The sequence below is a fragment of the Anomaloglossus baeobatrachus genome, chromosome 7 (assembly GCF_048569485.1).
Source record: "Anomaloglossus baeobatrachus isolate aAnoBae1 chromosome 7, aAnoBae1.hap1, whole genome shotgun sequence".
In the NCBI taxonomy this organism is placed as follows: Eukaryota; Metazoa; Chordata; class Amphibia; order Anura; family Aromobatidae; genus Anomaloglossus; species Anomaloglossus baeobatrachus.
This window is the reverse complement of record NC_134359.1, coordinates 251,510,499-251,525,131: the sequence shown is the minus strand read 5'-3', so window position 1 is coordinate 251,525,131 and position 14,633 is coordinate 251,510,499. Positions and strand designations below refer to the sequence as shown.

The window sequence follows — 14,633 nt, the reverse complement described above, 5'->3', positions numbered from 1 at the left end:
GCTGGAGCCCACATGCTGTTTTCCTTCCCCATCCCCCTGAGGGGCTCTGAGGAAGTGGGATCTTACCGGCCACCAAGCCCTGAGGCCGGGCTCCATCCACAGACCCATTGAACCTGCTGGATGTGGAGCGGGAGTGCCGTTCAGGGACAAGGCCCTGCAACTTTCAGGTACTCTGTGTCCCCGTATGGCAGGCCACGCACACCCCAGGCTTGCTGGGTGTGCTAGTGCGCCGGGGACTGTAGCGCTGTGCGCTGGGCTTATAGTCCCCGCAGATTACTGGGGGACTTTATGTGTGTGGATCGCCGCGCCGACCGCCCCTGGAGCGGCGGCGCAGCTGCGACTTGTAGTGCGCCGGGGACGCGCCGACCGCGCTTTTACGGCGGCGGCGCTTCTAACTTTAGTCCCCGGTTTTCTGGGCCTAGCTCCGCTTCGTTAACGCCCCCCACCCTGTCAATCAGGGTAGGGGAGAGCCGTTGTTCAATCGGCAGCGCCGAGGGCTGGAGCACGATTTACATGCTCCAGCCCTCTCACTGAGCACAGTAGGACACAGGCTTCGCGCTTTTTTCTCTGTACACGCCCTAGGCCCGCCCCCAGGCTTGCAGCTCCCCAGGACGCCGGCAGCCATTATACACATGCAGTCTGGCTGGAGAACGGACGCAGGCTCTGAGGGACCCAGGCTAGGGGTTTCTGGCGTCCACACACCCGCGCTAAGCGGGCGGTAAGCAGCACATACGTGCGGCCCCACTAGTGCCACAGTGTTATATTTGTGTACTGCACTGTAAGGTCGCTTCTTGGCTGTACACCCTATATTGCTTTGAGGAGACAACAGCATGTCATCCGCAAAACGCAAGGGTGCCAAGGCACGGGCTGTATACACTGCTTGTACAGCATGTGGGGCTAATCTACCAGCAGGCTCCAACGACTCTCATTGTGTGCAATGTTCAGTCCCAGTGGCACTTCGTCAGCCAGAGCCTATTGTGGTGGTAGCCCAGGCAGAGACGCCTGTGAACCCTACCCCGGTGACGGGGACAGAATTTGCAGTCTTTGCTGATAAAATGTCTGTGACTATGACAAAAATCCTGGAGACCTTGCAGTCCAGGCCAGTTGCTCAGACCATGGACACCGCTGTGTCTATGTTCCCCGGCCCCCCTCAGCTGGAATTAATCCGTAATTCAAGGGGGTCCCAGGCATCACAGGCTGAGGGCTCTGACTCCGATGACAGTCCCAGTCCGCCTAAGCGAGCTCGCTGGGAGAGACCCTCCACGTCATCACGCGGATCAGGGTCTCAGCGAGAAGGGTCTCTATATGATGGCTCAGAGGTGGGTGATCAGGAGTCTTGTCCTGACGCCGCACTCAATTTGGATACGCCAGATGGTGACGCCATGGTAAATGACCTTATAGCGGCCATCAATAGGCTGTTGGATATTTCTCCCCCAGCCCCTTCTGCAGAGGAGGCAGCTGCACAGCAGGAGAAATTCCATTTCCTGTATCCCAAGCGTAAATTGAGTACTTTTCTGGACCACTCTGACTTCAGAGAATCCATCCAGAAACACAATACTTATCCGGACAAGCGTTTTTCTAAACGCCTTAAGGATACACGTTATCCTTTTCCCCCTGACGTGGTCAAACGCTGGACCCAGTGTCCAAAAGTGGACCCTCCAATATCCAGGCTTGCAGCTAGATCCATAGTTGCAGTGGAGGATGGGGCTTCACTTAAAGATGCCAATGACAGACAGATGGACCTTTGGTTGAAATCTGTCTATGAAGCTATTGGCGCGTCGTTTGCTCCAGCATTCGCGGCCGTGTGGGCGCTCCAAGCTATTTCAGCTGGTCTGGCACAGGTGGACTCTCTCATACGTCCAGCAGTGCCGCAAGTGGCGTCCCTAACTACGCAAATGTCTGCGTTTGCGACCTACGCTATCAATGCGGTACTGGACTCTACGAGCCGTACCTCAATGGCATCCGCCAACTCTGTAGTTTTGCGCAGAGCCTTGTGGTTAAAGGAATGGAAAGCAGATTCTGCTTCTAAAAAATGTTTAACCAGCTTGCCATTATCTGGAGACAGACTGTTTGGTGAGCAATTGGCTGAAATCATTAAACAGTCCAAAGGTAAGGACTCCTCCTTACCCCAGCCCAGATCAAGCAAACCTCCACAGAGGAAGTGGCAGTCAAAGTTTCGGTCCTTTCGAGGCTCGAGCAAGCCCCAATTCTCCTCGTCCAAAGGGACTCAGAAAGAGCAAAGGAGCTCTGATTCCTGGCGGGCTCACTCACGCCCCAAGAAAGCAACCGGAGGTACCGCTTCCAAGGCGGCTGCCTCATGACTTTCGGCCGCCTCCCTCCGCATCCTCGGTCGGTGGCAGGCTCTCCCGCTTTTGCGACATTTGGCTGCCACAGGTCAAAGACCGGTGGGTAACAGACATTTTGTCTCACGGGTACAGGATAGAGTTCAGTTCTCGTCCTCCGCCTCGGTTCTTCAGAACTTCCCCACATCCCGACCGAGCAGATGCCCTTCTGCAGGCGGTGAATTCTCTAAGAGCAGAAGGAGTGGTGGTCCCTGTTCCTCTTCAGGAACGAGGTCAAGGTTTTTACTCCAATCTCTTTGTGGTGCCAAAAAAGGACGGCTCATTCCGTCCTGTTCTGGACCTAAAACTGCTCAACAAGCATGTGAAAACCAGGCGGTTCCGGATGGAATCCCTCCGCTCAGTCATTGCCTCAATGTCTCAAGGAGATTTCCTAGCATCAATAGACATCAAGGATGCTTATCTCCACGTGCCGATTGCTACAGAGCACCAACGCTTTCTACGCTTCGTGATAGGAGACGACCATCTTCAGTTCGTAGCTCTGCCATTTGGTCTGGCGACAGCCCCACGGGTGTTCACCAAGATCATGGCGGCAGTGGTAGCAGTCTTGCACTCTCAGGGACACTCTGTGATCCCTTACTTGGACGATCTACTGGTCAAGGCACCCTCTCAAGAGGCATGCCAACTCAGCTTGACTGTTGCACTGGAGACTCTCCAGACGTTCGGGTGGATCATCAACTTCTCAAAGTCAAATCTGTCACCGACCCAATCACTAACATATCTTGGCATGGAGTTTCATACTCTCTCAGCGATAGTGAAGCTTCCGCTGGACAAGCAGCGGTCTCTACAGACTGGGGTGCAGGCTCTCCTTCAAAGTCAGTCGCACTCCTTAAGACGCCTCATGCACTTCCTCGGGAAGATGGTGGCGGCAATGGAGGCGGTTCCGTTTGCGCAGTTTCATCTGCGCCCACTTCAATGGGACATTCTCCGCCAATGGGACGGGAAGTCAAAATCCCTGGACAGGAAAGTCTCCCTTTCCCAGACGGCCAAGGACTCTCTGCAGTGGTGGCTTCTTCCCACCTCATTATCACAGGGAAGATCCTTCCTACCACCGTCTTGGGCGGTGGTCACGACAGACGCGAGTCTTTCAGGGTGGGGAGCAGTTTTTCTCCACCACAGGGCTCAGGGTACGTGGACTCAGCAGGAGTCCACCCTTCAGATCAATGTTCTGGAAATCAGAGCAGTATATCTTGCCCTACTAGCCTTCCAGCAGTGGCTGGAAGGAAGGCAGATCCGAATTCAGTCGGACAACTCCACAGCGGTGGCATACATCAACCACCAAGGGGGGACACGCAGTCGGCAAGCCTTCCAGGAAGTCCGGCGGATTCTGATGTGGGTGGAAGCCACGGCCTCCACCATATCCACAGTTCACATCCCCGGCGTAGAAAACTGGGAAGCAGACTTCCTCAGTCGCCAGGGCATGGACGCAGGGGAATGGTCCCTTCACCCAGACGTGTTTCAGGAAATCTGTCGCCGATGGGGAAGGCCGGACGTCGACCTCATGGCGTCCCGGCACAACAACAAGGTCCCAACCTTCATGGCACGGTCTCGCGATCAAAGAGCGCTGGCGGCAGACGCCCTAGTGCAAGATTGGTCGCAGTTCCGGCTCCCTTATGTGTTTCCACCTCTGGCACTCTTGCCCAGAGTGCTACGCAAGATCAGATCCGATTGCAGCCGCGTCATACTCGTCGCCCCAGACTGGCCGAGGAGGGCGTGGTATCCGGATCTGTGGCAGCTCACGGTCGGCCAACCGTGGGCACTACCAGACCGACCAGACTTACTGTCCCAAGGGCCGTTTTTCCATCGGAATTCTGCGGCCCTGAACCTGACTGTGTGGCCATTGAGTCCTGGATCCTAGCGTCTTCAGGATTATCCCAAGGGGTCGTTGCCACCATGAGACAGGCTAGGAAGCCCACGTCCGCTAAGATCTACCACAGAACGTGGAGGATATTCTTATCCTGGTGCTCTGCTCAGGGAGTGTCCCCCTGGCCATTTGCATTGCCTGCCTTTCTTTCTTTCCTGCAATCTGGGTTAGAAAAAGGTTTGTCGCTCGGCTCCCTTAAAGGTCAGGTCTCGGCGCTATCTGTCTTTTTTCAGAGGCGTTTGGCACGCCTTCCTAAGGTGCGCACGTTCCTACAGGGGGTTTGCCATATCGTACCCCCGTACAAGCGGCCGTTAGATCCATGGGATCTGAACAGGGTACTAGTTGCCCTCCAGAAGCCGCCCTTCGAGCCTCTGAGGGAGGTTTCACTTTCTAGACTATCACAGAAAGTGGCTTTTCTGGTAGCGATCACATCTCTTCGGAGAGTGTCTGAGCTGGCAGCGCTATCATCCAAGGCTCCCTTCCTGGTCTTCCACCAGGACAAGGTAGTGCTGCGCCCCATTCAGGAGTTTCTCCCGAAGGTGGTATCCTCTTTTCATCTTAATCAGGATATCTCTTTGCCTTCGTTTTGTCCTCATGCAGTTCATCGGTATGAGAAGGATTTACATTTGTTGGATCTGGTGAGAGCACTCAGAATCTACATTTCCCGCACGGCGCCCTTGCGCCGTTCGGATGCACTCTTTGTCCTTGTCGCTGGTAAGCGCAAAGGGTCGCAGGCTTCTAAGGCCACCCTGGCTCGATGGATCAAAGAACCAATTCTTGAAGCCTACCGTTCTGCTGGGCTTCCGGTTCCATCAGGGCTGAAGGCCCATTCTACCAGAGCCGTGGGTGCGTCCTGGGCATTGCGACACCAGGCTACGGCTCAACAGGTGTGCCAGGCAGCTACCTGGTCGAGTCTGCACACTTTCACCAAACATTATCAGGTGCATACCTATGCTTCGGCGGACGCCAGCCTAGGTAGAAGAGTCCTGCAGGCGGCAGTTGCCTCCCTATAGGGGAGGGCTGTCTTGCAGCTCTAACATGAGGTATTCTTTACCCACCCAGGGACAGCTTTTGGACGTCCCAATCGTCTGGGTCTCCCAATGGAGCGCCGAAGAAGAAGGGAATTTTGTTACTTACCGTAAATTCCTTTTCTTCTAGCTCCTATTGGGAGACCCAGCACCCGCCCTGTTGTCCTTCGGGATTTTTGGTTGTTTTTCGGGTATACATGTTGTTCATGTTGAACGGTTTTCAGTTCTCCGACGTTACTTCGGAGTGAATTTGTTTAAACCAGTTATTGGCTTTCCTCCTTCTTGCTTTTGCACTAAAACTGGTGAGCCAGTGATCCCACTGGGGGTGTATAGCCAGAAGGGGAGGGGCCTTACACTTTTTAGTGTAATTGCTTTGTGTGGCCTCCGGAGGCAGTGCTATACACCCAATCGTCTGGGTCTCCCAATTGGAGCTAGAAGAAAAGGAATTTACGGTAAGTAACAAAATTCCCTTCTTTTTTTTCTTCAGTGCGTTTTTGTGCCATGCCCTCCAACCCCCCACCCCTTCTTTTTTTTTTTTTTTTTTTTTCCTCTTGTGAAATCAATGGTAGGAAATGCTGGTAAAAATTCACCAACAATTGACACACTGCTTCTTCGTTTTTTTTTTTTAACCAAAAAAGAAGCTATGTGCGCTGAATTCTCATAGACTTTGCTGGGGAAGGAAAGACATGCAGATTTGGGCCACAAATTGCACCAAAAATCCACCATGCGCACAAGGCTCAACTCTACGTGGATGACATACGGTGGAATTATACTACCGTAGGAAATGGGTGCAGAGAATGATGACGTCAGCAGACGTCTTGGTCGGTGGTGCTTCTAGCGCTGAGCTCTGGTCACCCCTCGGCTTTGACGTGCCAAGTTTATAGGGCACAGATCTATAGAAAGTAGCGGGGCTCAGTGCTTGGAACTGTTGCTTTGCAGTGCTGAGGTCCTGGGTTCATATCCACCAAGGATCAGATCATACCAAGTACCTCTGATCAAAGCCGCAAAACTCTGCGCTTCTACCCTGTTTCCCCGATAGTAAGACACCCCCGATAGTAAGACGTAGTGGGGGTTTTGGGGGGTCGGCTAATGTAAGACGTACCCCGAAAGTAAGACATAGTAAACGGAAAGCGTTATTTTTTTTTTTTTTTTTTCTTCTTTACAGTACCAGCAGCAGACTATTGTGATTGCTATGCCGGCGGCCGAGCGCTCAGCTGAGTGCCCTGACATGCCGGCGGCCGAGCGCTCAGCTGAGTGCCCTGACATGCCGGCGGCCGAGCGCTCAGCTGAGTGCCCTGACATGCCGGCGGCCGAGCGCTCAGCTGAGTGCCCTGACATGCCGGCGGCCGAGCGCTCAGCTGAGTGCCCTGACATGCCGGCGGCCGAGCGCTCAGCTGAGTGCCCTGACATGCCGGCGGCCGAGCGCTCAGCTGAGTGCCCTGACATGCCGGCGGCCGAGCGCTCAGCTGAGTGCCCTGACATGCCGGCGGCCGAGCGCTCAGCTGAGTGCCCTGACATGCCGGCGGCCGAGCGCTCAGCTGAGTGCCCTGACATGCCGGCGGCCGAGCGCTCAGCTGAGTGCCCTGACATGCCGGCGGCCGAGCGCTCAGCTGAGTGCCCTGACATGCCGGCGGCCGAGCGCTCAGCTGAACGTTCGGCCACCGAGAAATGTTGCAGTAATGTTGTCCTTGGTCCATCAGGACCATGGACAACATACAAAAACACGCAGCCTCAGTGCCTTCATGTGCACCCGCTGGTTAAGTTTCCTTAACTTGCGGTACACTTACGGCGCAATCGCGGCAGGTCCCCATACGGTACATTGCATGGAGACTTGCTGCGATTGCTGTGGGATTTTTTTCCCAATATAAGACATACCCCGAAAGTAAGACATAGTGGCACTTTTGGGGGTAAAAAGCATGTAAGACACTGTCTTACTTTCGGGGAAACACGGTAGTGATCGGTGGTGGTCTTAGTACTTAGAGCAAACTTGGTACTATCAAACTTTCTGACATTACCGTCACAAAACCACTTGCACTTTCCATAGTTGAGAATAGAAGACGTTGAGGCGGAAGTAAACCCCTGTACTCTGAGATTCTACAAGACTGTTTGCTTTAGGAACAGGCAGAAGATCTTGCAGACTGACAAACATCCTCCGGGGTGTTTATCTCCTGTTTACGGGTATCATTCATTTCTAGCTTTGTTTCATAAGCGAGCAGGTGCTATTATCTCTTGTGCCAATGTACCAGTTTCTGCCGTGTGGGTCAATGGCCGTCATAGCCTGTGCATTGTATGTTAAACAGGCCTTTAGGGAACACATTACTGGTTCCACAACTCCGAACACAAAAGGTACTGTGTAAAGTCGGTCCTGGGACGTCACAGTGAGGAATGCATTGCTTAAAGGGGTTGTGTAGCGCCTGTCGTGTACCCACCACATTCCTGCGCATTGATGTGCTGTTCTGGTAATGACCACTAAAGTCAATGACTGGCCTCAGTGGTTATGTGCTACATCTCCTGCCTCCGGTGATTGCCAGCATCTATTATGTTATCGCTCTTACCAGGAGAAAATCAGATCATAGGTGATCGTGCTGCATTAATAGCAATTACGGTTTTTGAAGGGAACTTGTCAGGTCCAAAATGCAGCCAGAACCACAAGCAGTTCTGGGTGCTCATTTCTAATCCCTGCCTAGCATCTAGTAGCATAGATAGAGATCTTTAGAAATACTTTTTTCTTTTTTTTTTAAAGATCCTTTGTTATGCTAATGAGCAAGGGGGGACTAGTCACAAGGGCGTTACTTCCCCAGACTAGTCCGCCCTCTTATCACACCCCCAGTCGGTGTGCTAACATGCTACTCAATGCTCAGCGTCATCAGTGGTGATGCGCGTACCTGTGTTTGTTGTCACCCGCCTTGGATGCCGGGGTTAGGGTCCATGTGCATGTACAAGTGTTGGCACTCCCAGTCACACGCAGTATGAAGCTTGGTGTATGCGTCCCGGCTTCAGTGTGGTCTAGTGCACATGACTGGAAGTGCCAGGACTTCTGATCATGCGCACTGACCCTAAACCCAGCGACTGAGGCGGTGACAATGGACACAGGTACACGCGTCACCACCGATGAAGCTGAGCATTGAGTAGCATGTTTGCACCCCTGTGGGTGTGCTAACATGCTAAGAGGGTGGACTAGTTAGAAGACATAACGCCCTTGTGACTAGTCCCTGCGCTCATTAGCTTAGCATGTATAGGATCTTCAGAAATACTTTTTATAAAGATCTCTTTATCTATTCTAGTGTATATAGGGACAGTTAGGCAGGGATTAGCAATATGCACCCAGGACTGCTCGTGGTTCTGGATGCATATTGCACCTCACAGGTACCCTTTTAACCCTTTGAATTGAACATTATTAATAATATGACCATATACCTTAATGAGAGCCTGAAAGAGCCGTGCTGCCTGAGCCACGATCTGCATTGGCTGCGTTATTTCGGCCTGATATGTTACTCTGAAATGCTGCAATGTTTTAGTGAAAACATTGAAAAGCCAGCCAGGTTACCAGTCCGAGGCCTGGCTTCTCCCCAGCCCGGTTCCCTAGATTGCTAGGTCATTCCGTATATACACAGGGAGAGACCTGTCCGTCATGGGGAGAGGGTGGAGTGAAACCACTGGGGGCCGGCCTTGGATCAGTCACCTATGACCCATAATCCTTGGCTGGATTTTCATGGAATGTTTTTGCTGAAATGCTGTCAGTATCACAGCCAGTGTATCCGTCGCTGCACTTTCTTTTATCAGGACAACACCTTCTGATGCCTATACTTGCCTCTGTGGTCAATATGGTGCCAGCCATGTCAACACTCGTGTAAGGTTATGATGTCACACGAGCCCTGCGTCCAATTGGCACAGTCTTCTGTCTCCCCGCCTTTGGACCAAACAAGCAGTCAACAGGAAGTGGGCACAGCCACAGCACTCACTTCCTGTTGTTTCAGTAGGTTTTGGTCCGAAGGCTGGGGAGACGGAAACTGGCGCTTGTTGGACACAAGGCTCGTGTGATGTCACAACCCCACGTAAGCCCTGGCACCACTGGAAGGGCGCCAGTATGGGAGATGTGTAGGCTTTATTATGGTTCCAGGGGTGTCGAGGCTCATGTGAAGTTGTGATGTCACACGAACCCCGCATCCAATCTGCGCCAGCTTCAGTCTCCCCGCCTTCGGACCAAACGAGCAATCAACAGGAAGTGAGCACAGTCACAGCGCTCACTTACTGTTGATTAACTCGTTTGGTCCGAAGGCGGGGAGACTGAAGCCGGCACTGATGTTACAACCCCACGTGGGCTGCTACAGCGTTTTCATGGGAGGTGAGTACAGGCTTTATTATTTTACCAGGGAGAAACATGGAATTAGAAGAGGTTATCCTACTAGTGGACAATTCCTTTGATACGATCCCTTCTTCCAATTAATTTAGTGACATGTTTGATTTTAGAAGACCCTCTACAAAAAAAAAATTTTTTACAATATCCCTTTATTTTATGTTTCCCTTTAAAAATAAGTCTAACCTTTCTCCCAACAGGTAGCAGCGAGGATGGCGAGAAGGACTGACTCCATGTCTGAGGAGCTACTGCTGAAAACGCGTTAGGCGGAGGACATAAGTGCAATGTTGTGACCTCTTTACAGGAGGTCCCGGGGTGGGGGGGGGGTTGAGGGGGGTGCGTGTAAAATGTACAGAGGGTGTAAATGACTATTGTGCAATCATCTCCACTCCTCCAGCCATGCTCGAGGTCCCCCGTGCTACTACTGTCTGTATGTGCGGAGATGTGAACGCCACGGTGCGTACGCTGCAGGCCTGGGAACGCCACGTCTTATTGTGGATGTGTACATACAGGTATATAATCTCTCTCCGGTGTCTGTGCTCCTGTGACGTGTACCCGATGACGTGATAAAACACTATGTATTGCTCATTTTTGCACTCTAATGTTTCTTGCATATCGATATCTGTACAGAATTTTTTTTTTTTTTTAATTAAGAGGATTTTATCCGTACGGATGTGTTGATTTGTGTTCTCTGCGTTGTAAATTGTGTAATAAGCTGCTGCTGGGACTCGAGCTCAGTCTTATATGCTGTATTTATTTTTTTTTTTATCAGCAATACTTCCTTGGTTTCAGGTTTGGGATTTCCTTTCCGTATCGTATAGAAGTATATGTTGTATGTGGACTTTCAGTAGAGCCGGCGGTCCCGATACGAGGCCCGGCGGTCCCGAAACGAGGCCCCGGAATGGGTGGGATATTTTACAACCTCTGGTTGAGTCTTAATTCTTCTTTGCATGCTGCACAATTTCTGGAATCCAATCTGACACACGACGACGACTTTCTGCACTACATAAAGGACATGTCGGCCCCCCTGACACGTGGGATTTAGTATACCGCTACTTTTGTGTTGTTCCTCAGTTGCTCTTTCTGGAAATGAATGAGTAAGCTCTCTTAAGTTCTTACGATTATCCTTGTCGATGGGGTGTGTACCCTACTTGTCTGCACCTATTGGATATTGTCAGACTGGGTAGAGACCAGACCCTCTGGCAGGGGAAGGGTTAACACAATACATTCATATGTTTCCAGGAGGAATAGCACAAATCAAATTATTTACGAACTCACAAGCCAGGACCTTTTTTTTCTTTTTTTTTTTTCTTATTTTATAGGTCTATTTCACCTGTTGGGATTGTTTGGGGTATTGTCCACTTTTCTTTCTTTCTTTTTTTTTTTATAGGCCTAATTCACCTGTTGGGATTGTTTGGGGTATTCTCCACTTTTCTTTCTTTCTTTTTTTTGTAAAATTGAAATCAGAACCAAAAATTTTCATCTTATCGCCGAACACTGATTAGTCTCCAAAATAAGGTCATTTTTGGTCTAGAGAAATAGAGCATCCGTGAGCGGCTGTGCCATAGAGGCAGACCATGAAGTTGCCGTGGGTGGCCCATCCCTGGCCAGTAAATTGGCCTGAAGAAAATGTGGATGGCATTGATTGTGAATAAGACAAACCCTTATTTTCTGGGTAGAGAAATTGGCACCATAATGGGGTCTGATTTGCTATGGGAGACCCCCTCACTGGAGTTTGTTCTCCAATATCTTTCCTCTACATCAGTTTTTTGGATTTTATATTTGCCCATTTTGGTCAGGATGGCACCGCTCACCTCACTTGCAATGCTGATTTTTGACACCATGATATCAAACTTGAACTTTTTATTTTTTTCTTATACTCATGCAGTTTAATAAACTTGACAGATGTCCCCGTGATTGGGACGGTCTTCTCTCTGCTGCTATGCTGGGTATAGTGTGAGCTTTGTATCATATTGTTTGTCTTTTTTTATATATATATATTTTGCTGCCCCTTCTTGTGGGTGCGGATCACACTGCTGGTCCCGTCGCTGTTTGCAGTGCGTATTTTATTTGTATGTCTTTTAGGTTTATTTTCAGATTTAGTGCTGATCATTTCCCTGGCCATAGTATCTGCGGTACTAGACGTTGGGATTTTTTAAACAAAATTGCTAAATGTGGTTAGTAACAGATGCAAAATGGCCACATATGATATACAGAAAAGTGAGTGAGCACTACCATACTCGGGTGCTCGGTACTTGTAACTAGTGATGAGCGGGCACTACCATGCTCGTAACTAGTGATGAGCAGGCACTACCATGCTCGGTACTAGTAATGAGCGGGCACTACCATGCTCGGTACTAGTGATGAGCGGGCACTACCATGCTCGGTACTAGTGATGAGCGGGCACTACCATGCTCTGTACTAGTAATGAGCGGGCACTACCATGCTCTGTACTAGTGATGAGCGGGCACTACCATGCTCTGTACTAGTGATGAGCGGGCACTACCATGCTCTGTACTAGTGATGAGCGGGCACTATCATGCGCGGTACTAGTGATGAGCGGGCACTACCATACTCGGGTGCTCGGTACTTGTAACTAGTGATGAGCGGGCACTACGGTGCTCAGTAACTAACTCGTAAAGAACAGTACCAAAGTATAATGGCTGTTGTCAGAAAAATGCTCAAGTTCCCACTGACTACCATTATGCTTTGTTCTCAAGTCGTGCCCATCTGAGCATTAAACAGGGTGGACCCTTCTTGGACAACCCTTATTCATTTCCCTTGTTTGCCCCGTATAAATAAATAAGCCTATACTCTCTTCCAGTGCGGCTGCGGTTCCTGTGTCCTACCTGACAATATAATGACACACGAACCCTGCAACCAATCAGTGCCCGGCGTCTGTTTCCCCCGCCTTTGGACATTTGAGCAGGAAGTCAGCACAGCGCTCACTTCCTGCTCAAATGTCCAAAGGCGGGTAAACAGACGCCGGGCACTGATTGGCTGCAGGGCTCGTGTGTCATTACATTGTCAGGTAGGCCCTGGGAATGCAGCCTTCAGACATCGCTGGAACCGTGGCGCATCGGAGGAGAGTATAGGCTTATTTATTTTTATGGGGGCGAACAAAGGGAATGAATAGGAGTTGTCAAAGTAGTGGACAAACTCTTTAACTACTCGTTACGAGCACCTGAGCATGGTAATACTCGCTAATCTCTAGTACAGACATTTAGTGGAGACAATGGCAGCAGGAGAGGGAAGAACAGGTTATAAAATAAGAACTAGAGGGGCAATTCGATTTGCACTGACCAGTCCAATTCTCCATAGCACACGGTCTTCACTCCTGTGCGCTTCTTGCCTTTGACTGGCCTTGTCACTAGGCTCTATATGATATCCTAACATGCAGGACTAAAAAGCGCCAGAGGCTCCAAAGATGCCAGGAGCCGATGAAGACCGGCCGCCACAGAGGACCGGACCTGATGATGGACCGGGACAACACACATTGCTCATCTCTGAGCACCATGATTAACCCTCTGGTGGGAACAATATCTTTAATAACGAACTTGGGAATAATGTGACTGTCAGGCGCAGGCTAGAAAAATGCCTATAATTAATTTTTGCAATTTCAGTGCTCTAAAAGTGATCTGATCAGAGACCTTCATAGGGATGCAATAAGAGACTACACATTATCAGGTGCAAAACAAACCCATTTACTCAACATAAAAGTAATAACTCTGAAATACACACATTTCAAAACTCCCACCAAATAGCCCCCAGTTATAACACATAACGGTTATTAAAAAGAGAAAAATTTGTCAAAAAAACATAATTTCAAGACCCCTAAATAATATTACAAACTAATAATTCAGAATTAGATCCTGAAGTTTCCCAGAAAAAACACACATCCAGAGCAAAGAGCAAGAGCAACCTTATAAAGTGTGATGATGTGTTTGGGAACAATGAGCCTGAGAAGCCAGCACAGGTGTATCTGCCCTCCTGAAGCTCTGCAGACCAACTGTGGTATCAAGTTTCACACAGCAGCTAGAGCCAGGAGACTACCTGGAGAGAGGGGATTTCCTAAAAATCTGGTGAGGAGGGAGAAATGAAAGTAAGAGGACCGCCTGTCAGGCACATTAATCCCATCCGAGGGTTAAAGGGTTATTCTCCTCTCCAAGATCCTATCCCAATATGTAGTAGGTGTAATATTTAATATTAGCAAATAGCTTCAATTAGAAATGTAGTATAGTACTCCTGATATAGCCATGTCTGTTACCTCATGTCCAGGGTCGCCATTTTTTTTTTTCCTTTGCATTTCTGATGTAGCTTTTCCAATATCTATAAAATAGTTTTTCTGTTTTTGTGACTATAACTCTTATGTACACATGTATCTCCATGGTAACAGACTACAAACACTGTAGTCTGATCCTGCAGTCAGACCCTTATCTGCTCCTTACTAGGAGGGGGATAGATTGGAGTGAGTGACTACAGGATCAGACTGTACATAGATGTGTATTGGTAAGAATAGGAGCTGCAAACACAAAATGATAAACTATACAAAAGATTTCCTACCCATCCACGGTAACTGCTCTCCATTGTGAGTGCAGTCCATATATTAGGAGACACTACTGCTAAAGGGGGTGTGAGGTCCAGATGGTGGCCCCTGTATTGCTCCCCACTAGGTCAGTGTTGTCATAGGTTAAAAATAATGTGGATCTATAGCTCAGATCATCGAAAAAACCAATGAACATTTGTTATGGGATAGTGGCGACTGTATCAGCTTGCCAACTGCATAAAATAAAGGGAGTTTACAACAAAACGTGGTTGCACATAAGGATATTAATATATTGATTTCTGTTTTCTTGCAAATGATCAATGGAAGTACAGTAAAAAAGCAAAACTGATCTAGCAGCAGGTTGTTTTTTTTTTTTTTTTTTTGTTTTTTTTTTACTAAAATGTGTGGGGGTGTTAACATAAAGGTGTGTGTGTGTGTGTGTGTGCGCATGTATGTGTGTGTGTATATATAATATATC

At 49.5% G+C, this 14,633-nt stretch overlaps 1 protein-coding gene across 1 annotated transcript in view; it reads left to right on the top strand.

The window, feature by feature from the left end:
* The window catches only part of LMTK2 (lemur tyrosine kinase 2), a 108,848-nt gene extending 96,391 nt beyond the window's left edge, over positions 1–12,457 (top strand). Inside the window, exon 14 of the mRNA XM_075318043.1 lies at positions 9,810–12,457. Within this exon, the coding sequence (XP_075174158.1) occupies positions 9,810–9,838 (29 nt within the window). The 3' untranslated portion in view covers positions 9,839–12,457. The remainder of the gene's footprint in view (positions 1–9,809) is intronic.
* Positions 12,458–14,633: the final 2,176 nt, after the last annotated feature.